General features: G+C 63.3%; 2 protein-coding genes across 4 annotated transcripts in view; one reads left to right on the top strand and one right to left on the bottom strand.

The window, feature by feature from the left end:
* Positions 1–26,294, bottom strand: part of PI4KA (phosphatidylinositol 4-kinase alpha) — a 59,361-nt gene that overhangs the window by 6,278 nt on the left and 26,789 nt on the right. For all 3 annotated transcript variants that reach the window (XM_070385721.1, XM_070385722.1, XM_070385720.1), the window contains exons 18-42: positions 25,916–26,084; positions 25,454–25,504; positions 14,619–14,727; positions 14,197–14,333; positions 13,917–14,050; positions 13,521–13,603; positions 12,030–12,100; positions 11,829–11,953; positions 11,156–11,237; positions 10,937–11,020; positions 10,762–10,851; positions 10,342–10,461; positions 10,073–10,165; positions 9,617–9,773; positions 9,397–9,524; positions 4,458–4,616; positions 4,114–4,265; positions 3,921–4,028; positions 3,717–3,844; positions 2,978–3,097; positions 2,813–2,892; positions 2,474–2,667; positions 1,828–1,918; positions 1,398–1,565; positions 1,118–1,171 (exon numbers count right to left, since the gene is read on the bottom strand). In XM_070385721.1, coding sequence (XP_070241822.1) covers positions 1,118–1,171; positions 1,398–1,565; positions 1,828–1,918; positions 2,474–2,667; positions 2,813–2,892; positions 2,978–3,097; positions 3,717–3,844; positions 3,921–4,028; positions 4,114–4,265; positions 4,458–4,616; positions 9,397–9,524; positions 9,617–9,773; positions 10,073–10,165; positions 10,342–10,461; positions 10,762–10,851; positions 10,937–11,020; positions 11,156–11,237; positions 11,829–11,953; positions 12,030–12,100; positions 13,521–13,603; positions 13,917–14,050; positions 14,197–14,333; positions 14,619–14,727; positions 25,454–25,504; positions 25,916–26,084 — 2,887 coding nt within the window. The remainder of the gene's footprint in view (positions 1–1,117; positions 1,172–1,397; positions 1,566–1,827; positions 1,919–2,473; positions 2,668–2,812; positions 2,893–2,977; positions 3,098–3,716; positions 3,845–3,920; positions 4,029–4,113; positions 4,266–4,457; positions 4,617–9,396; positions 9,525–9,616; positions 9,774–10,072; positions 10,166–10,341; positions 10,462–10,761; positions 10,852–10,936; positions 11,021–11,155; positions 11,238–11,828; positions 11,954–12,029; positions 12,101–13,520; positions 13,604–13,916; positions 14,051–14,196; positions 14,334–14,618; positions 14,728–25,453; positions 25,505–25,915; positions 26,085–26,294) is intronic.
* On the top strand, positions 18,522–23,024 carry SERPIND1 (serpin family D member 1). The gene is made up of 4 exons (XM_070385546.1): positions 18,522–19,943; positions 20,758–21,031; positions 22,172–22,316; positions 22,635–23,024. The coding sequence occupies exons 1-4, from the start codon at positions 19,064–19,066 to the stop codon at positions 22,824–22,826; spliced, it is 1,491 nt and encodes a 496-aa protein (XP_070241647.1). The 5' UTR covers positions 18,522–19,063; the 3' UTR covers positions 22,827–23,024.

The following is a 26,294-nucleotide window of genomic DNA, read 5'->3' as shown; positions in this document are numbered from 1 at the left end:
CATGAGGTGTGGGCAGGCGGGCTTCCACCGCCACCCTGCGAGCTGCCCAGGGGCGGCCAGTCCCAGAAAACCTACAAGCTGGTCATTGTGCACCGTGGCCCCTGCCCACCCGTGACCTCTCCTCCCCCATCATGCCCAGCTCAGGGTGAGTCCCCAGTCTAGGTTACGAAGGCGCTGGCCTTTCTGGAAGACTCCTGGGGGGCAGCCTCTCCTTCCCCGCATCTGTCTCTGCCCCATCTGGTGCCCCTCCCCCACGGTCTAGTAAAGCATTCCCTGGTCTGATGTCCTCGACTTGGTGGGTGGGCTTCCCAAAGAGGTCAAACTTCAAAAAACCCAATTCTAACTCAGCAAACAGATCGGAAGTTGAACCGTGAACACACGACCTCCAGTGCAGGGCTGGGGCTTGGCCGGGACGGGGTGGTCTGAGGGCCCTGGGCCGGGGCCAGAGGGCACTTGATGGTGCCCGCAGGCGCAGGCTTGGGGAGGCCCTGGGCACGGCAGGGGCAGTGGGGCTCCGGGCCACGGTCACCCCGCGGGTGCCATCTGCCCAGGCCCCTCCGGGGCGTGCCCATGCTCGTGGCTGAACCGCCCTGTCCCTGTGCGCATGCTGAAGCCCTGTGCTTGCTGAAGGCCCTCACTGTTTGGAGGTGGCTGGAGATGGCCCTTTGAAGAGCTGGTAAAGTTATGTGAGATCAGTGGGGGCCTCATCCAAGCGGACTCATGTCCTCAGAAGAGATCGCGACACAGACATGGAAAGACACAGGGCAGTGACCCCATCTCATGGCAAGGAGAGGGGCCCTGGGGAGCCAGCCCGCCCCACTTGGACCCCAGACATCTAGCTTCCAGGCCTGTGGAGGTTCTGAGCCCGTGGACGCCAGGGTGGCCGCAGCTCACTGGCACACCCGGCCTCTCCTCCCAGGAGACGGAGAGCTGGGCATGGGAGTCAGGGCCTGCCGAGACCCCCTTCCAGAAGAGAGGTCCTGGGCCAGGCTGCCCACCCTGCACAGCAGGCCTGGGCCTCAGGTGCTGGATGAGCACGCAGTGGGGTGAGAGTTCGGGCTCAGGTCCTAGCTCTGTGCCCCTGCCCGCCTGGCCCTCGGGGCTGGCGCAGACTTACCTTGTCATACCTCAGCGCCTGCACAATCTGGGGAATGTAGAACAGGATGGCGTCCTGTGGGGGGCGGGGTGCAGCTGTGACTCCAGGGCGGGGGTCCCAGGAGCCCAACTGCCTGGACCAGCCTCATCCTCTACCAGGCTGCCCCCATGGTGTGTCCCTGAGTGCCCCCCGCCCCACCGCAGTGGGGCAGCCCCGAGGCCCACCCCCGTGGTGTGTCCCCGAGTGCCCCCACCCCACCGCAGTGGGGCAGCCCCGAGGCCCACCCGGCAGCGGGGCTCACCGGCGGAAAGGACCTCAGGACCTTGACCCCGTACTGTGCCGTGAGGGGGTGCGGCGGGTACATGCTGGAGAAGTAGGACAGGCCCGTGGGTGGGTCCGCGGGCGCCCAGCACAGCACGTGGCTGAGCTCGGGGGCGTCGGCGTCGATGGTGTGCCAGGTGACCAGGAACTGGAGGGAGGAGGGAGTCGAGGGGGGGTCCTGAGAAGCGTTCCTAACGATAGTTGACATGTTCTGTCCACCAGCACAACCACAACCTGGGCGAAGCACCTCGGCCGTTTTCTACAGTAAACGCCTCGTCCGGAGGGCGGGAATCGCGGGAAAGCGACACTCAGGCCCCACAGAGCTCAGGGCTTCGGCCACGCTCCTCCAGGTGCCCCGGAGGCGGTTCAGAGTCTGCGTTCCTGCCCTGGCCCACCGCCTGCCCCCCTACCTTGATGGCTTCCGGGACGTCACTAACGGCTCCTGGGTCCAAGCGCACCAGACGTGTCACCTCGTTGCCGATAGCCTCCGTGTTCTTGAACCTACGGGTGCAGAGGGTGTGGGGGGCAGACGCTGAGGACAGGGCCGGGGAGCCCGGGACTGAGGGACACGGCCCGCGCCTAGCAGCGTCTGAGTACCCTGGCTTCTGGCGGGTTCGGTGTGACCAGCGGTGACCCGGGACAGAGGGCCCTGGGGCAGGACGGGTCTGCCCGTCCCCTTTCAAGGATCGCACCTCCCTTGGCCAGGCCCCAAGCAGCCCGGGGGCCAGAGGGCACCACAGCAGGTGGGAGCACGCGGGTGAGCAGTCAGGCTGTGGTCCTGCCCCGCGTGGACATGGAGCCTGTGAGAAGAAGCACTGAGCAGGCAGCGTGGGCTCAGGGGAAGACAGGCACCCCGAACACAGGCACATGGGGCGGGGGTCTGCAAGGACTCAGCCCCCTCCGCTCCCGCCGGCCAGAGCCACGGGGAGAGCTCACAACACAGACGCTGCTGCCCAAGGCCGCCCCTGGGAGTCACCGCAGCTGTTCCCTTTCCTGGTTGAACAAGACGGGCCTGGGGCTGTGGGGTGCTGGCCTCGGGCGGGTGCTGGAGCGCACCTGGCTGGCAGCTGCACGGCCAGGTGGGGCGAGATGCTCCAGGCGAGGTTCACGTTGTCCTTCCACTGCTTCTCGCTCAGGCTGATGTACTTGGACCTCCAGTTGGCCACGCTGCTCTCCCCCGCCTGGTCCAGCTCCAGCTCCGGCGCGGACAGCGGGTTGTACCAGGTGATGAGGCGCTCGATCTCGGTGGCCTGGGGGACGGACAAGGACAAGGCTGTGCCTCTGCGCCCCCGCCGCCCACTCCTCCCGGGCCTGGCGGGGCCTCACCAGCAGCGGGACAGATGGGGACATGGCTGTGCCCCTGCGCCCGCCCCACTCAGGCCCGCAGGGCCTCACCAGCAGTGACAGCAGCAGCGTCCGGCGCTTCATGTAATACTTGTGCAGCTGGGAGCCCCGGTTGGTCTTCTTGGACATGCCTGGGGCGGGGGGGACACAGGGCTCCCTCAGAGGCGCTCCACGACCCCGAGGACCCAAGGGACCCAGGGGAAAAGCCCCACCGACCCGATTTCTTGGAGATGGTGGACATGCCGCTGGACAGCGGGTACGTGTTGATCCAGCCCTGCGTAGCCTGCTGGCGAGAGCCGACCGCGATGTCCAGGTTGCTCCGGGTGTCCTGGTTGTCTGCGGGCAGACACAGCATTCCAGAACAAGGCACCTGGACCTTCCGCATGGACGAGGCAGCCACGGGGGCGCAGACGGGGGAGACGGCTTCAGAGAGCCAGGCACCTGGGAACTCGGGTGCACGGCTGCAGCACACGCTTCCTACAGCGCGCGGTGCTCCCCGAGCCCAAAGCACAGCAGCGCGAGCTCCGCCCGCAGCAGCCACGGGGCACCTGCCCCCAGGTGTGCTCCCACACAGGGGCCCTGCTCTGAGAGGAGTCAGAAGCCACTGGGACACTTGCTGTGACTGCCGCCCCTGTCCTGTGGCAGGCCGCCTGCGTGGGTCTGCCTCGGAGACCCCGGGGCCCCAGCTGCTGCAGGCAAGGGCCTGACCCCGGGGTCGCTCCCACAATTGTGTTAGAGTCGCTCCCAACAGGACTGCCCCGCCAGGCAACAATGGACCATGCCTTGAGCCTCGTGGCCCACCGGCCTCAGCCCAGGCTGGACTGATGGGTGTGTGGGACGCCCATGGACAGCCTGGTGCTGGGAAGCTAGGCCAAAGGCGTCCGCTTGGCCCAAGGGTCCTGCCCGCACTCTTGGCCCGGAGCGCAGCAGGGGAGGGGCGAGCAGGCCGGCGTACCTGGGGGAACGAGCTGGCTGGCGGTTAGGTACTTCTTGTCTGAGAACATTGCGGTCCAGAACTTGATCATCACGCTGATGTCCTCACGCAGCCTCTTCTCCCCCTGGGTCGGGAACCTCGGCGGGCAGCTGCAGACGGGTGGGAACCAGGGTGAGAGCAGGCGCAGGGCGGGGGGACCCAGCCCGGGGCGGGGGCGGAGGGCACCTGAAGTAGTCAAAGGCGGTGGAGTAGATCTTCTCGCGGAGCACGTTGCGGATGGTGGCGTTGGGCAGCACGTCCGCGTGCAGCAGGGACAGGCCGAGGGTCAGCAGCCTACAACGGGGGCAGGTCAGTGCTCCGTCTCCCCTGCCCTAGCTCAGGGCCTGCCTGCGGGCCCCCCGGGAGCCCCGGCCCTCACTTGAAGCGGGGCCCGATGGCCGCCACATGCCGGTTCATGCTGCCCGCGGTGCCCCCGATGCTCAGGGACAGGGAGCGCTGCAGGAGGCTGCAGAAGATCTCCACCTGGTCGGAGCTGCAGTACTTGGCAATCTCAAACCGCTGTACCAGGAACTGGGCGGGGTGGGGGGGAACACGCTGCCTGTGGGGCCTGCTGGACGGCAGGTGGGGTCTGCGAGGCAGGGGGTGGGGGTCTGGGGGAGAGGGGGCCAGCACCGTCCCCTCCCGGAGGGGCATCTTCAACCTGGAGCCCCGGGGTGGCCCCCAAGCCTGGGGAAGAGTGGGAGGAGCCTGGGGGGCACATACGTCGATCCAGATGTAGTGAGGGGTCACCTCAGGGGCACACGGTTTGGGCTGACTGGCTTCTGATGCGGCCAAGGGGTCTGCTTCCTTCATCTCCGCAGAAAACAGGCCGAACTTCTGCTCCACGGTCATCTGCCAGGCCCCCGCCATCTCCCGCATGAACTGCAAGAGCCCGGCCGTCAGCACCTCTGTGAGGCACAGTAAGGCGCCTGCTGTTTTCTTGTTGGTTTTTAATTATAAAAGGAGTATACGCTCGCTGGAAACTAAGAAAACTGAGGTAGTATGAAGAAAAATGAAACCACCACAGTCCCGTGATGACCCCACCTCGGGCCGCCTTTCACCACACGCCCCTCCAGGACCACAGCCGGACGCCCACATGTGACCGCACCACCTGCTCAGGGCCTCCAGAACCCAGTGCCACCTCCACCCCACGGACCCACGACGACACCTTCATGCCCCAAACCAGACCTGGGAAGAGCTGTGGGGGCCAAGTGGAGCCTGAGTCCCCACCACCAAGGTGTGGTTTGGAGGGCAGCAACTCTTTCCAAATGCAAAGAGATAGAGAAAAATAATAGAATGGGAAAGACTAGAGATCTCTTCAGGAAAATCAGAGATACCAAGGGAACATTTCATGCAAAGATGGGCAAAATAAAGGACAGAAATGCTATGGACCTAACAGAAGCAGAAGGTATTAAGAAGAGGTGGCAATACACAGACGAACTGTACAAAAAAGATCTTCATGACCAAGATAATCACGATGGTGTGATGACTCACCTAGAGCCAGACATCATAGAGTGTGAAGTCATGTGGGCCTTAGGAAGTAGCACTACGAACAAAGCTAGCGGACGTAAGGAATTCCAGTGGAGCGATTTCAAATCCTGAAAGACGATGCTGTGAAAGTGCTGCACTCAATATGCCAGCTAATTTGGAAAACTCAACAGTGGCCACAGGACTGGAAAAGGTCAGTTTTCGTTCCAATCCTGAAGAAGGGCAATGCCAAAGAATGCTCAAACTACCGCACAATTGCACTCATCTCACACGCTAATAAAGTAATGCTCAAAATTCTCCAAGCCAGGCTTCAACAGCACATGAACTGAGAACTCCCAGATGTTCAAGTTGGATTTAGAAAAGGCAGAGGAACCAGAGATCAAATCGCCAACATCCGCTGGATCATCGAGAAAGCAAGAGAATTCCAGAAAAACATCTGCTTCACTGACTATGCCAAAGCCTTTGTGTGGATCACAACAAACTGGAAAATTCTTAAAAGACATGGGAATACCAGACCATCTTACCTGCCTCCTGAGAAACCCGTATGCAGGTCAAGAAGCAACAGTTAGAACCGGACATGGAACAATGGAGTGGTTCCAAAATTGGTAAAGGAGTATGTCAAGGATGTATACTGGCATAGTTGACTTATATGCAGAGTACATCATATGAAATGCCAGGCTAGATGAAGCACAAGCTGGAATCAAGATTGCTGGGAGAAATATCAATAACCTCAGATATGCAGATGACACCACCCTTATGGCAGAAATTGAAGAACTAAAGAGCCTCCTCATGAAAGTGAAAGAGGAGAGTGAAAAAGCTGGCTTAAAATTCAACATTCAAAAAACTAAGATCATGGCATCTGGTCCCATCACTTCATGGCAAATAGATGGGGAAACCATGGAAACAGTGACAGACATTCTTTTCTTGGGCTCCCAAATCACTGCAGATGGTGACTGCAGCCATGAAATTAAAAGACGCTTACTCCTTGGAAGAAAAGCTATGACCAATCTAGACAGTATATTCAAAAGCAGAGACGTTACTTTGCCAACAAAGGTCGCCTAGTCAAAGCGATGGTTCCCAGGGGTCACGTACGGACGCCAGAGTTGGACCATAAAGAAAGCTGAGTGCCGAAGAATCGATGCTTTTGAACTGCGGTGTTGGAGAAGACTCTAGAGAGTCCCTTGGACTGCAAGGAGATCCAACAAGTCCATCCTAAAGGAGATCAGTCCTAAAAATTCATTGGAAGAACTGATGCTGAAGCTGAAGCTCCAATACTTTGGCCACTGGATGCGAAGAGCTGACTCATGGGAAAAGACCCTGATGCTGGGAAAGACCGAGGGCAGGAGGAGAGGGGACGACAGGGGATGAGACGGTGGGATGGCATCACCAACCGGATGGACCCGAGTTCGAGCAAGCTCTGGGAGTTGTTGATGGACAGGGAAGCCTGGTGCGCTGCAGTCCATGGGATCGCAAAGAGCTGGACGTGACGGAACGAGTGAACTGAACTGACTCCTTTCAGGGCAGGGAGGTGGTCAGATTCTGAAGATGCCTTAGAGGTAAAAGGTCGACCTGACAGCATCTGCTAAGGCTTGCTGTGCAGTGAGGCTTCTTTCTGGGCATTTACAGCCAGGGGGCGGCGGGGCCAGGCTGGGCCCGTGCACTTGAACCAGGGGCCAGAATTCCCTCCCACCTCAGTGGCACTAAGGCCCAGATCCCTGTGCTGCACGAGGTCAACAAGGCTGCTCGCGTTTTATCTTCCCATGAACCCAAAAAAGACGGCAGGAAGCCGGCAGGGCTCGCCTCCGAGTTAGGGCTGCAGCTGATCTGTCTGCCCACCTTCATGCCCTCTGTAACAGCACACACTGCCTGGTAACAGCAAAGTCCAGAAACTGAAAACACAGCAATAAAGGGTGCGGCCCCTCTCTGCTGAGGCGTGGCCGGGTCCGGCCCTCAGCTCCCTGTGGAGGCGCGGCAGGCAACAGCCGGCCGGCATCCCTGAGCCCGCAGCAAGGGCCAGAGGACAGGAACCAGCGTGGAACCGGGGGGCCGACGAGTGCGGTGGGCAGAGAGCGTGCCAGGAGCGGCTCTCCACAGGTGGTGTTTCCCTGGCACGCCCGGGGCCAGCGTGAAGGCTGCCATAAGTGGCGGACGGTCCTACCAAGGCTGAGACCTCGAGCCAGCCTAGTGACCGGTGACGGCAGGAGGCAGGCTGGAGTCTCACAGACCCCAAATGAAAAGCAAAGCGCTGGGCAGAAAAACCCTTCCCAAAGCCCTCTCCTAGTTTTGGTGAAAAAATAAGAAAGTGAGGGCGGAAAGTGAGGGCGGGTGTAACCCAGGAAGCGCCACCCTTCTCTGCCAAGCCTCCGCCCTCAGGGCGTGGCCTTCACTGCAGCCACCAGACACCAGGCGGAGCCCCCGCCGCCCAGGCCCCGTGGGCGAGCGGGTCCACAGGCACCACCTTTAGCACAGATGACCCTGATGCTAGTTAACCAAGCAGGCGAGAATTATCAAGTAATCGCTACAAATATATTCAAAGGTAGAAGAGGTGAACAGAGATTTGTCAGCAAAGAAATACAAAGCGTAAGAAAGAAATAGGAACCCTAGGTCTGAGAATTATAATACCTGAAATAAAACTTAATACTAAAAGTGGATTACCAACAGCACGCGTAAGGCAGGAGAGCGTCCGGGGACACCGCACGGATCCCCCTGAAGTGGGCCAGAGTGCGAGACGGGGAGAGCGGCCCACGGGAATGCCGGTGTCCGCGGGCACGGCCACTGTCTCGAGGTCCGAGACGAGCCCAAGTGAGGAGACGGGGAAAATGGGGTAAAAAATATACTCCATGAAACACTGGCCTGAAATTTTGCAAGTGTGATGGAAAGTCTGAAATCTCTAAATTTAGTAAGTTCAACAAGTCCCAACATAAAATACACAGGAAATCATACACAGGCACATAAGACTCAAGTTATTAAAAAATCAAAGATCCGAAACAACACAAGTGTCAATTCAGGACCGCAGATCTGGGAAAACCTGCCACTGTGCAGGATGAAGGTGCGTGTTCCCGCTGCCTGCAGCCCAGAGTGTGGAAGAGAACCGCAGACCTGGGCTCACAGGAGCATGTGAGGAGCAGACATGGTTTGGACAGACCTGCCAGCTTAGGAAAAGCCCAACAACACACACAGCCCTACAAGGTGCGTGTCACGCACAGCAGCGACACAGATGCAGACGAGTCACGCACAAGCTCTGATGGGACGGCACGCAGCGTGACCACAGAGCCCCCTCCCCACAGAGGTAAGAGCCGCGTGAGGTGGCCAGGTGGGCACAGGGTGCAGGGCCCATGCCATCACCCTGGGCATGCGGTCAGAACCTGCCACGGGCCCTGAAGACAGCCCAGCCCCGGCCAACCTCCCTCTGTGTGGGCAGGGCCAGTGACCCCTCACCTCAGCCGCGAGTGTGCCCCTGCCTGGAACACCCCAGTTGCATCCTTGGAAATTATCCAGCTAACCCCCTCAGGGGCAAGAACACAGAACCCCCTTCTGACCATGCATCTCAGCTTAATAAAAGCAGGAAAAACTAGGCCCGTCCATGTTACCATGGAAGTTAATGGGACTCTTGGAAACACAGATCTGTTTTCAGATGTTTCAGACGACCTTCCTCTCCTTGGGCCTCCAGCAGGAAGTCCAGAAACATGGACAGGGGCTGCCTCCTGGGCGGCTGGGACCTGGTTGCTGTGGATGAGCACAGGCACCCTGGTGGCTCAGACGGTTGCGTCTGCCTGCAGTGTGGGAGACCCGGGTTAGGTCCCCGGGTCGGAAAAATCTCCTGGAGAAGGAAATGGCAACCCACTCCAGTACTCTTGCCTGGAGAATCCCATGGACAGAGGAGCCTGGCGGGCTACAGTCCAAGAGTTGGACACAACAGGGATGGAAGCCACCGGCAGAGCGAGGGCTCCCCCTGCCGAGCGCTGGGGGAACAACAGTGTCAGGCAGCGCCGGTCCCTGAACCCAAGAACCCTCTAACCTGGGAGACGTTCCTGGGGTCAGGCTTTCACAACACCGTCTTGCTGACATGCGAGGCCCCGGGAGGACAAGGGGGCTTGCCCGGGGTCTCCATGCTCCACAGCCAGGGGGCCAAGGCTGGTTCTCCACCCCTCGGGCCCCATGGCCAGCGTCTTACCGGCACTTCCACCCCGTTCTTGCCGGCCAGCAGCCACTCCCAGCAGGCCAGGGCGGTCTCCATGCCGTGCTCGTTGAACATCTGCAGGGGGCCCCAGCACAGGTGGTGGAGGAGCTGCGGGTCACAGTCTGCAACCAGGGGGTGCCGTTCAGAGGCCCCGACAGGCAGGCCCGCGGCCCCCACCCCCACGCACGGCCGGCCGCGGCCCCTGGGCCAGCACCTCTGCTGCTGATGAGCATGGCCGTCAGCTTGAACATGGCCTGCGTGTACTGCTGAGCGTCACCGGCGCCCAGCGCAGCCTTCAGCTCCTGGACCATCATCTTGTTCAGGTCCGATGTGTGGCCTGTGGCGTCCGAGAACCGGATCATCCCGTACACCTGCAGGCAGCGGAGGTGCACGTAGCCCGGCCACCCTGCCCACGGCTCTGTGCCCGCGCCGAGTGCCAGGCTGTCCCCGCAGCCCAGCCCTGCCCCCAGAGCTCCTCTCCAGAAGCACCTGCTGCTCCCAGCGTTCTGGATGGACCCCCAGGGCAGGGGGCTTCTTGAGTCAGATGTTTTTTTCTTTCACAAGACTTGAGAAGAGCTCCCACCCCTTTCAAAGACTGGACCTTCCGCAGAGATGGACCTCCCGCCACCCCCAGGCGGGGAGGAGGCGGGCGGGCGGGCAGGGGAGGTACCTCGCCCGCATAGCGGTTGCGCAGGTTCAGGGAAGCCATGAAGTTGGAGTAGTCCTTCTTGACACAGGCTGGCCGTTCTGTGAGCTGTGTCGCCTGCAAACACACCTCAGTGGCCGCGCCGTCCAGCATGACCCCATCTACTGCGTGGACCGGATCCCGCAGAGGACTGGCCGCCACTCTCCGTCAGAAGCACAGGCTGTAGCTCCTGAGCCTGGGGTCTGCTGCGAGCTCCCCAGGCGGGGGCCGGCCCCCAACACCCGCACACGTACCCCGAGGCTCGTGCTCTGCTTGTTGTAGCCGGCGTAGTGCAGGACGCTCTCGGTGGCCATGGCCAGCCCGGTGTGCTGCGACAGCCCCGATACCCAGTTCTGGTGCTTGCTCAGGTACTCCTGTCACGGGACCCGGTCACCTTGGAGGCAAGGCACGCCTCTGCGTGGCAGGGGGGCTCCAGCCGAGCCTCCAAGCTGGCACCACCCCGCCGGCGCCACACTCCCCGGTCAGCTGCCCTGAGCCCCTCCGCAGTCCCACTGCACGCCCCAGCCCGGACTGGCACATCTGCCCCAGGTGCCCCCATGTCCTTGGCCCGTCACACCAGAGCCGTGTGTGGTTTGAGCACACCATCTGGGTAAAGCTCCCGACAGGTGGAGGGAGCTCACCAAGGCCTCTTCCCGCTGACCTCACGGAAGTACCTGCAGGTGGGACTTGGTGACCGTGGGCGCCCACTTCATGGCCTCCTGAAGGATCATCCCGCAGCGCGCAGCGAAATCTTTGACAATGCTCTGGCAGAGGGGGTGAGGGCAGGCAGCACTCAGCGCCCCAGGACTGGACTGTGGCCCCGGGCCCCGCCCGGCCCCACCTGCCTACCTCTCGGGCCTCGTAGGTGTCTGGGACGGTGATGCGGTAGGGCACGTCGGGAATGTCGTAGTATGGCTGGTCCTTGTGGATGTCCTGGAAGCACAGGGCCCGCCTCACACCACATCCCCACAGGCGCCTCCCTCCCTGCCCCTGCCCATCTGTGACGCGCGCCCCCCACCCCCCACTTGGGGCGTGAGGCAGGCTCGGCGGGGCGGGTGGGGCACTCACAGCGCTCAGCGACAGGGACAGGGTCTGCAGGATGTCCAGCATGGTCTTCAGCACCGTCCCGCTCCAGAGCAAGTGGGGGAACCTGCACCCAGAGCCCCCTGCTCAAGGCCCAGAGCCCCCCGCCCGGAGCTGTGCTCCTGAGACCACCCAACCCCATCGTCCTGGCCGCCCTGCTCCCCACGGGGCCCTCTCTGTTTCCATCCACAGCCCCCTGCTCCCACACCGAACAGGGCAAGACAGGACCCTTGAACAACAGGGGCTGGGGCACTGTCTGCATACGCAGGAAGTCCAAGTGTAACTAGCAGCCGTGTGTGTGTGGCACCTTGGGGTACACAGGAGGAGCTGCCGGGAGCCGGGGGCTCACGGAGCAGGCTACAGGTGTGGAGACCGGTTCAGACACGCCCTCCGGCCCCGCCTGGACGGCAACTGCTCCGGCGACCACGGAGGCCCGTTTGCTGTCTGAAGCCGTCACGGGGCCGTGGGGGCAGGCCCGGGCCGCCCTCAGCACCCTCCCGCGGCAGTCATTCCCACGAGGCTCCCGGCACGGCAGGGACAGCGTGGGGTGCAGGGGGTCAGGGTGGGCCTGGTCCTCCTGTGGGCCAGGGGGACACCCGGGGCCTGGGGGGGCCACGGCTGGGGGGCGGCACGCGGCGCAGCAGGGAGTGGAGCTCACTTGTCCACCAGCCCAGACAGGTACTTGTCGGCGACCCTGCGGATGCGCTTGTGGACGTGGTTGAAGCTGACCAGCAGGAACTGCGCGTGCCGCTCCAGCTCCTCCTCGTTCTCCCTGGTCTTGGCCTGGGTTCGGAGCACACACGCTGCAGGCCCTGCACGTGCATTCCGGCGGGCACGCAGGCGCCCCCCCGAGGCTTACTTTCTCCGCCATCATGTTCAGGAAGGCGTCGAACACCTTGTCGGCGACGGCGATCACACACTGCATCATCCCTGTGACACAGGGGCGTCAGCGGGGGCCGCCCGCCCCCCGGCTGCTCCACCAGCCCCTTACAAGCACCCCTGTGACACAGGGGCGTCAGCGGGCCGCCCGCGCCCCCGGCTGCACCGGGATGCTCCCCCAGCCCCTTACAGGCGCTCCAAGTCAGCACACGGCCCACGCAGCGACGCAGCAGCCTGCCTCTGCTCTCTCACTAACACTGGCAAATAGCGCCTAGGCCATGCGTCTCTTCTCTCTGCTGCCTCAATTTCAGTACCTCTACGTGGTTTCACCCCTTTCCTTACGTTAGGTTCGCTTCACTAGGGCTTCAGTGACGGGCACGCTTTGATGGCACAGAGAGGTTCGAGTGTGGTCCTGCTGGGACGGTGAGCCTCGGTCTGTGCACAGCACCCGGGGGCCTGCGAGTCCTCATGTCTCACAGACTCATGTCCCGAAAGCTCCCCAGGAAAGGAGGACACGGCCTTAAACCAGGCGTGGCCCGCAGGTCCTGCTGCTGAGGCCTGTGGGAGCCGCTGGTTCTGCTCAGGAGCAGCAGGCCTGCTGCGGCACGCAGGGTGCCCCAGGAGGAGCAGGTACCCCATGGCGAGCTGTCTGCTCTTGGCTGACCAGCCCCTCTAACCGCTGCTTGTGGGACATCTCTGCCCATCAGCTGCGGGGCACCCTTCCTACCTGGTCACTGACACCAGGGGTGGCCCTACACAGCTGCCCGACCTCTCCCTGGACCCCGTGGCTCTTTCCTGGTCTCCCTCTTTCCTGATCACATGAGAGAAACAACTACAGTCGCTAATTTACAAACACTTGGTGGAAGAAATGGGCTTCCCTGGGGGCTCAGTTGGTTAAGAATCTGCCTGCAATGCAGGAGACCTGGGTTTGATCCCTGGGTCGAGAAGATCCTCTAGAGAAGAAAATGGCACCCCACTCCAGTACTCTTGCCTGGAGAATCCCCATGGACAGAGGAGCCTGGCAGGCCGCAGTCCGTGGGGTCATAACTTAGTGACTTGTCACTGAACCATAACGACTTAGTGACTAAAGCACCAGCAGTGGAAGAAATAAAGTTAGACACACACACACACACGCTCACAGGGACACGTGCACACCACCTCCCCAAGGCCCTCAAGATACACGTCCTAATGTATCTTCCCTTCTTTTAAGCAAAACCACAGAAACGGATCCACGTTTGGGTTCTGCACCCTGGCCTTGGTCCTCGCAGCAGCAGTGTCCAGGAGCAAGACTGCTCCTCAGCCACGAGCTGCCCAGCACAGCCCCGCTCCCAGGGGCCCGGGCAGGCGCTACACTCGTGTTTCTGAGGCGGCATGCGGCGCCGCGGAGCTGCCTTCTCCACGTACACAGGGAGCACTCTCCGCTTACACCGCTGAACCCCGGCGCACGTCAGAGGCCCCCGCTGCCACCTACCGGACTTGTCCTTCTGGATGGCCTTGTCCTCGAAGTAGCAGAACATCACCTGGAAGCGGGCGGGGTCGCTGGAGCGCAGGACCCTGCAGGGTGGCCTGGGTGAGCGCACAGCTCGGGCCCGCAACACTGCCCAGTGGGCGAGGCCGCGAGAATGGCTGCCCCCTCCCAGGGCCGCCAGGGCCATGTGCAGGGCTGGCGGCTGCTCTGGTGACAGTTCAGCGGCCTGGCCCCAAGCGCAGGCGGCCGCAGCACTGGAGCCCGGGGGCATCGGGGGCTCAGGAAGGAGGTGCACACGGGAGAGTGGGAGCCCGGGCTGGCACTTCTAAGGACGCTGATGAGCCAGGAGGAGCGGCACAGCCCGAGCCGGGACAGTGCACACAGGGCCAACCCGCGCACCTCATGTACTCCAGCCGGTAGACGGACAGCAGGTAGGTGGACATGGCGAAGTCCAGCTTGCCGATGAGGGCGGACACCTCGGGGGCCGGGTCCAGAAGGTTGACGATGGTGCTGCGCAGCTCACTCAGCTCGGCCTGTAGGCGGCGGGGCTGCGTGAGTGCAGGCGACCCCACCCCGAAACCGCCCCATAGCCACGGACACGCAGGACCAGCCCTCTCATCCCCAGGAGCTTCCCCAAACCCCGCCTGGAGCGCCGTGCTTGGCAGGGAGGCATCCTTACAGGCGTAACCGTGTCGTTCTTCATGGCCGAGTTGTACTGGAGGACGGACCGCAGAGGCTCTTTGCTGGGAAAGGTGAGCAGCGGGGACTTGGTGGCGATCTCACAGACCCCCTCGTACCACTCCTCGGGCCAGAGTCCTGCGAGACAGGGAGGGCTGAGGTGCCACCTGGCTCGGGAGGCGCCCCACTGGGGCCCTGCTGAGAGCAGCTCTAGCCATGGGCCCCGTGCCTGTCCCCAGGATGGGGACAGAAACAAGTCCGTTTCCTAAGCGGGGCAGGGTCCCGAAGGCACGTGGTGTTCCCAGAACCCTAAACCACGTCCTCACGGTGGAGGCAGCAGCCACACTGGCCGTCCTGCACGTGCGCACACGCCCTGTCAGGACCCTGGGCCTCGCTCTGCACTGCCCCCGGGGGGGCCCCTACCTGAGCCCTCCACGGCGAACCCCATCAGCACCGAGTACAGCCAGAAGTCCCGGAAGAGCTTCTGCAGCCTCGGCTTCGGCTCCTTGATGGGCGGCAGCCGCCGGGTGAGCTGGTGGAGCAGAGGCAGAGAAGGGGGCTGTCTGCACACGGAACTGAGCCCTACGGACGCAGAGCCCATGACCCGCCCTCCAGGCCTCCTCTCAGAGGAGCGGTCACCTGGCCTGGGAGGGAAGGCCGGACTAGCGGCCCCCAGCAGGCTCCCTGAAAACCCTCCCGAGCCCTCGAGTGCAGGTGGGCTTCGCGCTGGGAGGGACCAGCTCTGCTTCACTACCAGGAAGCAGGCGGCAGCTGCCCCAGGACCTCGGCCAGGTGTTTACAGGTGGGCAGGAGAAGGCAATGGCACCCCACTCCAGTACTCTTGCCCGGAAAATCCCATGGAGAAGCCTGGTGGGCTGCAGTCCATGGGGTCGCTAAGAGTCGGACGCGACTGAGCGACTTCAGTTTCGCTTTTCACTTTCATGCATTGGAGAAGAAAATGGCAACCCACTTCAGTGTTCTTGCCTGGAGGATCCCAGGGACGGGGGAGCCTGGTGGGCTGCTGTCTATGGGGTGGCACAGAGTCGGACACGACTGAAGCGACTTAGCAGCAGCAGCAGCATGCAGCCACCAGGCTGCAGGAGCACCAGGCCCGAGGCGGGGGAGCGGGGGGTGGGGGGCAGGGAGGCGCGGGGACCATGGGCAGAGCCCAGCGCGTGAAGCAGGTAACAAGTGAGCTGCTTGAGACTGGACTCCCTGCACCCCCAACCTGACAGTGTCCGCCTGCACGAGTGCGTGCATGTGTGCGCGTGCATGTCTGTGTGCATGTCTGTGTACGTGCGTGTGTGCACATGCGTGTGCGTACATGCATGTCTGTGTGTAGTGCACGTCTGTGTACGTGCGTGTGTCTGCATGCGTGTGCATGTGTGTGCGTGTGCATGTGTGTGCGTGTGCATGTGCGTGCTTGCGTGTGCGTGTGCATGTGTGCATGCATGCATGTGCGTATGTGCATGTCTGTGTGCACGTGCGCGTCTGTGTACGTGCATGTGTGTGCGTCTGCGTGCGTGCGTGCATGTGTGTGCGTGCATGTGTGCGTGCATGTGTGTGCATGTGTGTGTGTGTGCATGGGTGTGTGGGGCTCAGGTATGGAGAATGGTGACAAGTGCCCACAGCTCCTGGCGGACGCGTGGATCCTCCAGAGCCTCTGGCAGAGGTCCAGCCCTCACACAGTGCTAACCACCACTGCAAGCGGGGCTCCTCAGTCCAAATGTGTACTACGATCTCTAAGCACCAAGTACGTGCCAGGTGGTGGCCAGGAACAGGGTGATGCCCACTGCTGTGGGGGGATGGCAAGATGGGCCCCTTCACCCACTGCGGGTAGGATGATAACCAATACGACACTTCTTGGAAAGTGAGTTCAAAACACGCATCATAAATGAGATACCCCGGGGCTTCCTAGCGGTCCATGGTTACTACTGGACTCGCACTGCCAGGGCCAGAGTTCAACCCCTGTTCGGGGACAGAGATCCTGCATGCTGTGCAGCACAACCCAAACAAACGGAACCCCACAAACTAGACACAGAGGCGACCAGGGCCAACGGCTCCTGCGAACGCCCTGAGAACCTCTGGAGATCCTGCATGCTGTGCAGCACGACCCAAACAAACAGAACCCCACCAACTAGACACAGCGGCGACCAGGCCCCGGAGCCTCGGCGTGGCCCTGCTTTCCCGTGACACGGGAGTGGGGCTGGGTGTCCTGCAGGGACCAGGCACGGCACGCAGGCCTGGGCCAGGGTCTCCTCGTGGCGCCCCCGGCCGAGAACTGAGGTCGGCATGCATGGTGGTGGAGGGCTACCCACGGCTGTCATGTCCAGGGTAGCATCCGAGCCACCCCCATGACACAACTCAGCCCTGGCCGCAGAGTCCTGACGGCTCGTCCACATGGAGATAGACGGGCCTCCAAATGTGGAGTCGCAGCTGCTGGGCGGTGACCAGGCACACAGCGGGGCTTTGTGCTGACGAGGCTGGGGGGCGGTGTTCCATCTGCGACCTGTGTACTTTGGAAGACCGCGACTGCAGCCCAGCACCAAAGGTCACAGAAGCGCGGCCGACCTCGGCCGATTCCACCCCTGCAGAGCCACTTCGCACCAGCGGCACAGAGGTGAGTAGGTCTCCAACCCTTCTGCGGGGTGAGAGGGGGTGACAGGCTTCTTTCTCTTTCTGGCGACACCTTCCAACAGTCCCTACCACTCTTTTCAGAAGGGGAAGGCCTTCTGTCCATTTTACCTGCCCGTTAGGAGGGTCTGAGCGAGCTTAAGGACCTGAACTGGGCACGGGGCTGGGGGTGGGGGTGGGCATCCTGGTTCTGGGGCGTCGCAACTGGTTCAGAAAAATGTGTCTGTGTGTGTGTCACATGTGTGCACACATGTGCAGACAGACCTGGTGAGCCTGGGGACAGGGGCCCTGGGGTGGCGAGCCTGGGGACAGGGACCGGGGAGTGGCGAGCCTGGGGACAGGGCCTGGGGGTGTTCCGTGCTGAGTGAAGTCCCGTCCACTTTAAGAGCGTCCTCGGCTCCGTCAGCCGCGCTCGTCCTGGGCCGGGAGACAGCAGCCAGGAGGGGCAAGGATCACCAAGTCCAGGCCCTGCTCCGTGTAACCAGCTGAGGCGGTGCCACAGAACATGCCCAGAAAAGCAGGCTTTTGCGTGATTTACCTTGAGAAAGCACTGCTTCTCTTCAAACATAGTACCCTGGATTTAAATACAACCGAGCGATAATTCTGAGGCATCTTAACTCCTGCAATGCTGAATGTACCTTCCAGGTCCCTAGCTTTAATCCACAGAAAGTGAGGTCTCAGAAGATACACCCTGCTCCCTCTGACGAGAGCGTAATGAACGTGACAGGATTGTCAGCATGGAACACACAACAGGACACGAGACGCTCCCACGTGTGCTGCCTGAACACGGGCAGACACGGACGTCTTTGCCTCCGCCTCCCTGTCGGCTCTCACTTCCTCCTCCTGAACCCTTGATTACTCAAGCTGGGGCTGTCTAAGCCTTTTTTTTTTTTAACTTGAGAAGAATACTTTCAAGCACAGCCTCAACAGGAGACCTTCGGCAAACAGCTTCCTTTCTCCCCCCTCCCTTTTTAAGTGTCCTGCCATCAGTATCCACATTCAGTTCTGCCCAGAACCCTGGCCCAATCCTGCTGGCACCGCGCACCTTAGACCTGTGTCCTGAGCGCAGGCGATGTAGGGGCAGCGTCTGCGACAGGCTGGCGGGAGGGGAGGGGCCGGGAAAGACAACAGAGGGGTCAAAGTCAGGAGCCACGCGCCTGTCCCTCTCCAAACCGTGGTGCTCCAGGCGTGCGGCTGACCGCACTCAAGGGGCTGAGGGCTGAGCCCTAGACACTGCGGAGGCGCCATGACCCTGGGTCCGGTAGAGCCTCCAGCCCAGCGCAGGTGGGACCCGCATGCTGACACCCAGGGCAAAGCTCCTGGCCTGGCCCCACGCACGGGCAGAGGCTCGGGCAGGACTCACTGAGCTCCAGGGGGCATCGTGCACTGAGCCCATCCTGAGGCCCAATCAACCCAGCTTCACCTCACGGGAGCCCGCAGCGCTCTCCCTGCCTGGGTGGGAAACAGGTCCTGGTCCCCAGAGGCCCAGCAGGAGACGGCTGCACACACGCACACTGAACAAGACGCGGCCCCTGGGGAACTGAAGGGATGCTGGGTGCAAGAAGGCAGATGTGCAGGGGAGGGGCGGCAGGCAGACGCCCCCTGGGGCGCCCCGCTCACGAGGAGGAAGCCCCTCAGGCCTCTGGCGGTAGCTTCTAACAGCACCCCCCGACACCCTAACCCAGAGCGCTAACCCAAGAGTGCTCTTGGTGGAGATGGGGCCCTCCCTCCCACAGCAGTGGGCAGTGACTGGCAGATGGGAGAACGCGCACACCTCACCCCCCGGGCTGTGAGCAGCCCGGGTAACCCCTACACTGCAGACACGGCTCAGGTCATGCAGATTAGACCCTCACGGACTCCCAGGACAGGAGGTGGCCCCCCAGGCCCCTGCCAGCAGCGTCCTTGCGAGCCCTCCTCACTGCACGTGGGCCCCTGACCGACTGGGGGACACTGCTGTGCCTCCAGGGCCCTGGGTGTCACTCGGAAAACTGACCCAAAATTCAGTACCCGAGTGAAAAGGAAACTCCCTGGGTCTCCAGGCCCCACGGTTTTGCCCACTTTCCACCAGGGGTTCTGAGTGGTGCTCACAAGACCCCACAGAACGTCAGGCGTGTCTTTCTGTCACCAGATCCTAAAGCGTCTGGGGACGGGCGCCCGGGGCCCCACTGGTGTGTGTGGGGGGTCCCCAGGCCGTCCTCACATGTCTGCTCTCCCCCCGCTCCAGCTCCTCCGGGATGTGGTGCCCGCTGCGCCCGCTCCTGCTGGCCCTCCTTCTGGCATCTGCGTGCAGGACCCTCGGCCCGTGGGGGCAGCGTGATGATGGCGGGGACGAGCCTGAGTCCATGGAGCCCCGGTGGGGGCGGCTGAAGGGCAGCAACGCGAGCGGGCCCCTGCCGCCCGCCGCCTTCCACGAGGAGAACACCGTCACCGGCGAGTGGGCCGCGGACGGGGAGGAGGAGGAGGACTACCTGGACCTGGAGAAGATCTTCGGGGAGGACGACAACTACAGCGACGTCGTGGACGCGGCCCCCCCCATGCACCCCGGGGCGGGCGCCGGCAGCGTGCTCCCGCTCTTCCCCGGCAAGAGCCGCGTGCAGCGGCTCAACCTCCTCAACGCGCAGTTCGCCTTCGACCTGTACCGGGCGCTGGCGGCGCGGGGCGGCGCGGCCGACAACGTCCTCCTGGCGCCCGTGGGCGTGTCGGCAGCCATGGCCATGCTCTCCCTGGGCCTGGCGGGCGACACCCACCAGGAGGTGCACACGGCCCTGCGCTTTGCCGAGTTCGTCAACGCCAGCGCCGCCTACGAGCTGGGCACCGTCCACAACCTGTTCCGGAAGCTGATCCACCGCCTCTTCCGCAGGAACTTCGGGTACACGCTGCGCTCCGTCAGCGACCTGTATGTGCAGAAGCAGCTCCCGGTCCGGGACGACTTCCAGGCCCAGGTCCGGGACTACTACTTCGCCGAGGTCCGGGCGGCCGACTTCTCCGACCCCGCCTTCCTCGCCCACACCAACCGGCACGTGGCCCGGCTCACCAAGGGCCTCATACGAGACGCGCTGCAGGACGTGGACCCCGCGACGCAGATGCTGCTCCTCAACTGCCTCTACTTCAAAGGTAGGAGGCGGCACGGCCCCGGGGCAGACACGCGGGCAGGGCGGCGGGGCCTGCAGCCTCCACCCTCACTCCCCCTGCAGAGCCAGGCTTAGAGTGGCTCGCAGGGCCGGGGAAGGTCCCAGCGAGGAAGCCTGTGCTTCACGCCTCGCTGCAGCCGTGACGGGCCACTGCTGTCAGCGTCTCCGTCTCATGGACGCAGAACTGCACTGCTGCTCTAAGGAGCAGCGTTGCTCAGCGTCCCCTCCAGCCCATGTTACACCTGAGTTCGCGCCTTTCTCTGCAGCAGGCCCACCTGGACCTCAGCTTTTTTATTCTCTTTCGGGATGGACCAAAGGCTGGAGACAGGCTGGGCTTAAGGAGCTCACGTTCACACCCCCCTCCTTCCCAGACAGCTGGGGCGGGGAAATCAAGCCTGTATCTAGAGCTACTGCTCTGGGCCAGCAGCGATTTACCCCCAAACCCCACACCCGTGCACACAGGCTCCTGGGACCCCAGAGATAAGGCCGCGCGGGTCTGTAAAGCCTAGGCCCTGCTTGCAATGCCCTGTGGGCACCCCAGCCAGGAGACCTCAGCGCCCCCCACCGCCCAGGGAGCCGGCAGGCAGCCAGGAGCAGCAGGGTTGCGGTGCAGCCGTGCGCGCCTGCGGCCAGGTCAGCCTCTGAGCAGCGGTTCTCAGGTGTGGTCCCCGCACCAGCAGCGTCGGTGCCACCCGGGTCTGGCCCAAACCAGACGTGCGGGTCAGACCACGGGGTGGGCCTCGCAGCCTGTCTGAGCGGTGATGCTGTCACAGAGGCCCTGCTCCGTGACCTCACAGGGTCCTGGGTGAACAAATTCCCGGTGGAAATGACACACAACCACAACTTCCGGCTGAACGAGCGGGAGGTGGTCAAGGTGCCCATGATGCAGACCAAGGGCGCGTTCCTGGCGGCCAGCGACCAGGAGCTGGACTGCGACGTGCTGCGGCTGGAGTACGTGGGGGGCATCAGCATGCTTGTGGTGGTCCCACACAAGCTGTCCGGGATGAAGACCCTGGAGAGCCAGCTGACACCCCAGGCGGTGGAGCGGTGGCAGAGGAGCATGACAAACAGGTGCCGCGGGGGCGCCGGGCCACGGGCGCCTTAGGGGAAGGGGTGCGGTCCCCCAGGCTGTTGTGAACTCAGCCCAGAGCTCTTGCTCGGCCAGAGGCGATCAGAGCGCAGCGGCGAGAAAAGGCGCGGGACAGGAGCGGCGCGGCTCTGCCACACGCCCGCCCCACCCCCAGGGTCCCTGTCAGGACAGGCTCTGTGGCTGGTCAGGGCGGGAGGGACGCATCCGTCACCTCTCCGTCTTCCTGGGCCAGTGTGAAGACGTGACCCTGGTCCGGGCCTCCCTGCAGGACCAGAGCGCACAGACGGAACCGGAACTGGGGGAAAGGCAGGCCTGCCCAGGAGCCAGGCCGCGTCATGCCCCTTATGTTTGCTTTAAGGACCGTCCCTACTGGGCTTCCTTTCTAGTCTGACTGCCCACCACCTCTGCCCTGAGCTGGTGATTGGGCCGGACCACTCTGCTGTCCCCTGCTCGGTCCATCTGGCACCAACCGCCAGTCAGCGTCCCTATAGCCCCTCAAACCTTCTGTGGGCCCCACCTGCACGACACAGGCCGGCCGCCTGGCCCGCCCACGGCCCTGCTCCTGCCCCAGCCAGAGGAGCCTGTCGCTGCCTCCAGCAGGCCCCGTTCAGGCCCCAGGTCTTGTCCCCACTCCTCCGGGATGGCCCGGCAGAGGACACGGTCTTGTCCCTCGGACGCTAACAGACTGCTGTGCGCTGTGGCGTCGCACGCGGGGTCCCGGCCCCAAGGGGGCAGCGGGTGCATGCCGCGCGTGTGCCGTGGAGCACGGAGGGCGGCAGGCCAGGTGGAAAGGCAGGTGCTGTCCCTCGAGCGCTGAGCTGCACCTCAGCCCCTTACACGTTGAAGTGACAGGCGCCCACTGGCACACGTCGTCAGGTGCCTCTGGGCCCCGAGCCAGGAAGAGCTCTGCCATCAGGACAGGGACTCACAGGGCCGAGGGCCCCGGCGCACAGCAGGAAGCGCTTCTGAGGAACGGGGTTAGAGGGGTGGTCTCCCCATCCTCGCCGGGCAGGGCTGGACGTGCAGCGCACAGGCCGCAGGCTTGCGTGGCTGCGACGTCTCAGGGAACGGGGCTCCTCTGAGACGCGCTGTGGGTAAAAACGCGCTCTCTTCCCGACCAGGACGCGGGAAGTGCTCCTGCCCAAGTTCAAGCTGGAGAAGGACTACGACCTGGTGGGCGCCCTGCGGGCCCTGGGGGTCACGGCGCTCTTCGACAAGCACAGCAACACCACGGGGATCACGGGCCAGAGGATCGTCATTGACCTGGTAACACCCGCCCTCGCCCATCCCGTCTGGGGAGGGCCCCCCGAGCCCCTGCCCCGCCTGTGGACCCTGGGCCTGCCCCGCGGGCGCCCGGGGACTCCCACGTGGCCGCGGTGCGCACCACAGAGGTGACACCGTTCACCCCCTTACACAACACGACCCCAGCTTAGCGGACGGGTGGGCACTGAGTCCCGAGAGCTGTCCCGACCCACTGAGCCTGGGCCTCCCTCGCCACCCCGCCCCTTCCCGGGAGGACACACAGCTCTGCGCCCCGCCCCGAGTGTGACCGCTGCCCCTGATGCGCCCTTGTGCCCGACGCAGTTCAAACACCAGGGCACCATCACGGTGAACGAGGAGGGCACACAGGCCGCAGCCGTGACCGCCGTGGGGTTCATGCCGCTGTCCACCCAGGTCCGCTTCAGCGTCGACCGGCCCTTCCTGTTCCTCATCTACGAGCACCGCACCAGCTGCCTGCTCTTCCTGGGCCGGGTCGCCAACCCCGCCAGGCCTTAGTGGCGGGGCTGGGCGTCTCGAGTGCTTTGGGGCATCCGCAATTCCGTTTCCCTTCTGACAACCACCAAGAGCTGCTGGCGCCGGGACCACGTGGCCCGGCCCCCTTTCAGGAGACGTGGGCGAGGAGGCAACGCGTGCGCCACCAGACCAGCAGGACGGCTGTCGCTGAAGGCGCTGGCGCAGACACCCGGCCCCTCCTCACAGTCACCCCAGGCCAGCAGCGCCCCTCTGCCACCCAAAGCTGCCCCCACTGTGGAGCACGAGGGAGCCCAAGGTGCCGACAGCCAGCCCCTCCTTGAGCAAGGCACAGCCGCTCAGAGCACAGCGTGGGGTTAATAAACGTGCCGCTTTTACCGGGCGTAGTCTCCTTTCATAAGACGAGTAACTGAGAGAAGCCGAGCTCACACTGCCCGATGCCCCAGAGCGCTGGAGGCTGAGAGCGACCTGAGGGCCCCGCAGGGACCCAGGGCAGGGCACGCCCTTGGGGCGGAAACGGCGGTGCAGATGGGACCGGGGGCCGCGTGCCCGGCGTGGCCTTAGACCCACTCCCACACCGGCGCTCTGAGGTGAGCTCTGTGCTTTAGGCTCCCCGTCTGTGAAATGCGGGTGGCAGCCCCGCCTCGCAGGACTGCGGTGAGAATAAAGTGGGTCACTGCTTGAAGGCGTTCAGGTCAGTCCTGGGCCAACCACCCAGCCTGGGGGTCCTAACGGGGGCCTCGCTGGGCCCCCGCCCTCCTCCGCCTGAGGTGAAGTACAGACTCTGCTGTGGACAGATGCCACTCCCACGAGAACAGGCACAGTTTTCAAAGGGGCCCACGAGCTGAGAGTGTTAGTCCACAACCTCGTGTTACGACACCGGGAGAATAAGTAACCTGCCCAAGGCCCCGGAGCTGCAAGGGGCCGCCAGCCGAGCAGCCTGGGAGCACGTTTTCCACGGCCTGTCACGTGGCTGTGCTCCAGCTGCAGGTTCCAGCTATGGAACCTGGGACATTCTGAGGAGCGTTCACAGAGTCGCAGGACACAGCCCACGACCCTCAGGCAGAAAGGAGCCTCGGAGGCCGGGGAACCGCTCCCTGACCCCAGGCTCCAAGGTCACCCAGGAGGGAATGGCTGCCTTAGGGAAGGAACCCCGCTTCCCGCCCAGACCCACTGGCTCGTGCCCTCGACAGAGTAACTCAGGACAGTGTGCCACAGAAAGAGTATAGAATGTCAGAGCAAACAAACATCGAAGGAAGTCAGTGTCTCCCTGCACGTCCGGGTTGACCCGGGAGCAGAGGCCGGAACCACGCTCTCCAGGCTCTGTGTTAAGCAACAGAACCAATATTTGTCCCCCCACCCCCAGCATAACCATTAACTTGCTGACTCCACAGAGCCCAGACCGTTCATGTGACGGTCACAGCAGCGACGCAGATGGCTTCAGGTGAGCGAGCACTGGCCTGTCACTGCTAACAAGTCTGCCCGCCCTGACCACCAGCCCCCGGACTGTCACCCCGCCTTTCGGAGCAGCTCTGCTGACAGAGTGTGCATTAGGGGGCTGGGACAACCACTAGGACCCCACATGTGGGGCCAGGACTCCAACCCCTGCCCCGGTGACCCTAAAACCTGTGTGCTAAATCACAGCTGCACACGTGTGCTGAGTCACTTCAGTCCTGTCCAACTCTCTGCGACCCCATGGACTGCAGCCCGCCAGGCTCCTCTGTCCATGGGATTCTCCAGGCAAGAAGACCGGAGTGGGTTGCCATGCCCTCCTCCAGGGGATTCTCCTGACCTGGGGATCGAACCTGGGCCAGAGGCAGCATGCTCCCTCTACACAGCCTGTGACGCCTCACCAACAGAGCTGAGAACTACATATACGCTAGTTGGCTGTGGGCTCCTGTCCACCTCAGCCAGCAAACACCGCAGCCCCAGCAGCCCCCAGACTCAGATGACGAATGCCCCCAGAGCAGGCCCCGAGACCCCTTTCCTGAGACACGGATGGACTCTCCACCCGCCCACCTGGCCTCCACTTCCAGGGTTGCCCTGCAGCTGGGGGTCAGCCCCTGTGGAGCCCCCGCTGTGGGGACACATGCGTTCATGCTCGAGATTCGAGCGACGAGGGAGCTAGAGGCGGAAGCAGGGGCTCCACCCCAGGGCGTGCTGAGGGGGCGCTCGGGAATCACCTGTGTAAACAGAGCCGGACGTGGGCCTGGCTCAGGACTGGCAGCTGTAATGCTGGCTGGAAACTGCCTGGCATAAGGGCCACTTGGGAAGAAGTAGGGCAACCCAAGACAGGACAAGCAGACATGAGCCCTCGGCACAGCAGCACACAGCAGGGACAGGCTCGCACTCCCGGGCAGGGCCCCGAGGGCTGCACCCCTGGCCCAGGGACCCTGAGGGCCCAGGCCCACCAGAGGGGAGCAGGCGGGCGGGGCATGGGGGCGGCGCGGGCCTGGCCGCGGCGGGGAACCAGGGAGGGCAGGACACAGGGAGGGCCCGGTCAGAACCCACACCCAGGGACACGCCGTCCGGTCTGCTCAGCTGGTCAGGGGGCACGGAGGAAGCGAGCCTGGCCACATGGCCACACACCCGAGGCAGCCCCTGCGGAAGCACCGCAGCCAAACTGGAGACACGGACGTGCAGGTACTCACCACTGCGATCACAGGGATGAGCACGCCCAGGTTCCCCGCACTGCTGGAGGCCTGTTGGGGGACAGAGCCAGGTCACTGACCAGCACCACTTGTTTCATTAAACAGAAAGATAGAAGGGCCCCACACGCATCGTGAGAAATGAAACTCCTTCAAAACGAAATGATGAAAGACGTACAGGGAGACAGGTGAAGACGCTTAACCCGACAATCAAGAGGACACACTCAAAGCCACACGGGGCGGGACGTGTCCACCGTGGTGGCTCCGCACAAAGACCTCACACCGTCACAGGCGCGACGCCTGGAGAGCGCCTGGTCCCCCTGCAAGGTGCCCGCCTCAGACGCCGCCCCCCAGAGGGCGTGCGGCCACCTGCCACCCGCTTTGTTCTCACCACCTCTCCGTCCCACTCAGCCCGGAGGGTGGCCCCCACCAGCCCCCACTCCCACAGGGCCTGGCGGTGCCAACCTTGAGGGCGGGCCCCTTCTCGCTGGCCCGCTCACTGGCCCGCTTGCCCTCCAGCCCCAGCTGCACAAACAGCTCCAGCAGGTTCATGAGCAGTTCGTCCACGAGGTGCTCATCCTGGATGTTGGCCGCGATGTTGGCCAGAGCGTTGATCACCGCCAGCGAGCAGTGCCTGTGGGAGCCAAGGGACAGACGGATGGCAGGAGGTGAGCGAGCGCAGTCAGGCCAGCCCTGGGGTCCAGGGGCCAGGCTCCCGAGGCGGCGGCAGCGAGCCCGCGGACGAGCAGCCCCAGAGCCAAGGGCTGTCGTGAGGACACACGCGGCGCCACGCACACACACGGCTGGTGAGCGAGCTGAGGTCACGGCCACCCAGCTGCCTGCT

Source organism: Bos mutus, chromosome 17, assembly GCF_027580195.1.
Source record: "Bos mutus isolate GX-2022 chromosome 17, NWIPB_WYAK_1.1, whole genome shotgun sequence".
Taxonomy (NCBI): Eukaryota; Metazoa; Chordata; class Mammalia; order Artiodactyla; family Bovidae; genus Bos; species Bos mutus.
The sequence above is the reverse complement of the archived record's forward strand: the minus strand, read 5'-3'. Positions and strand labels throughout refer to the sequence as shown.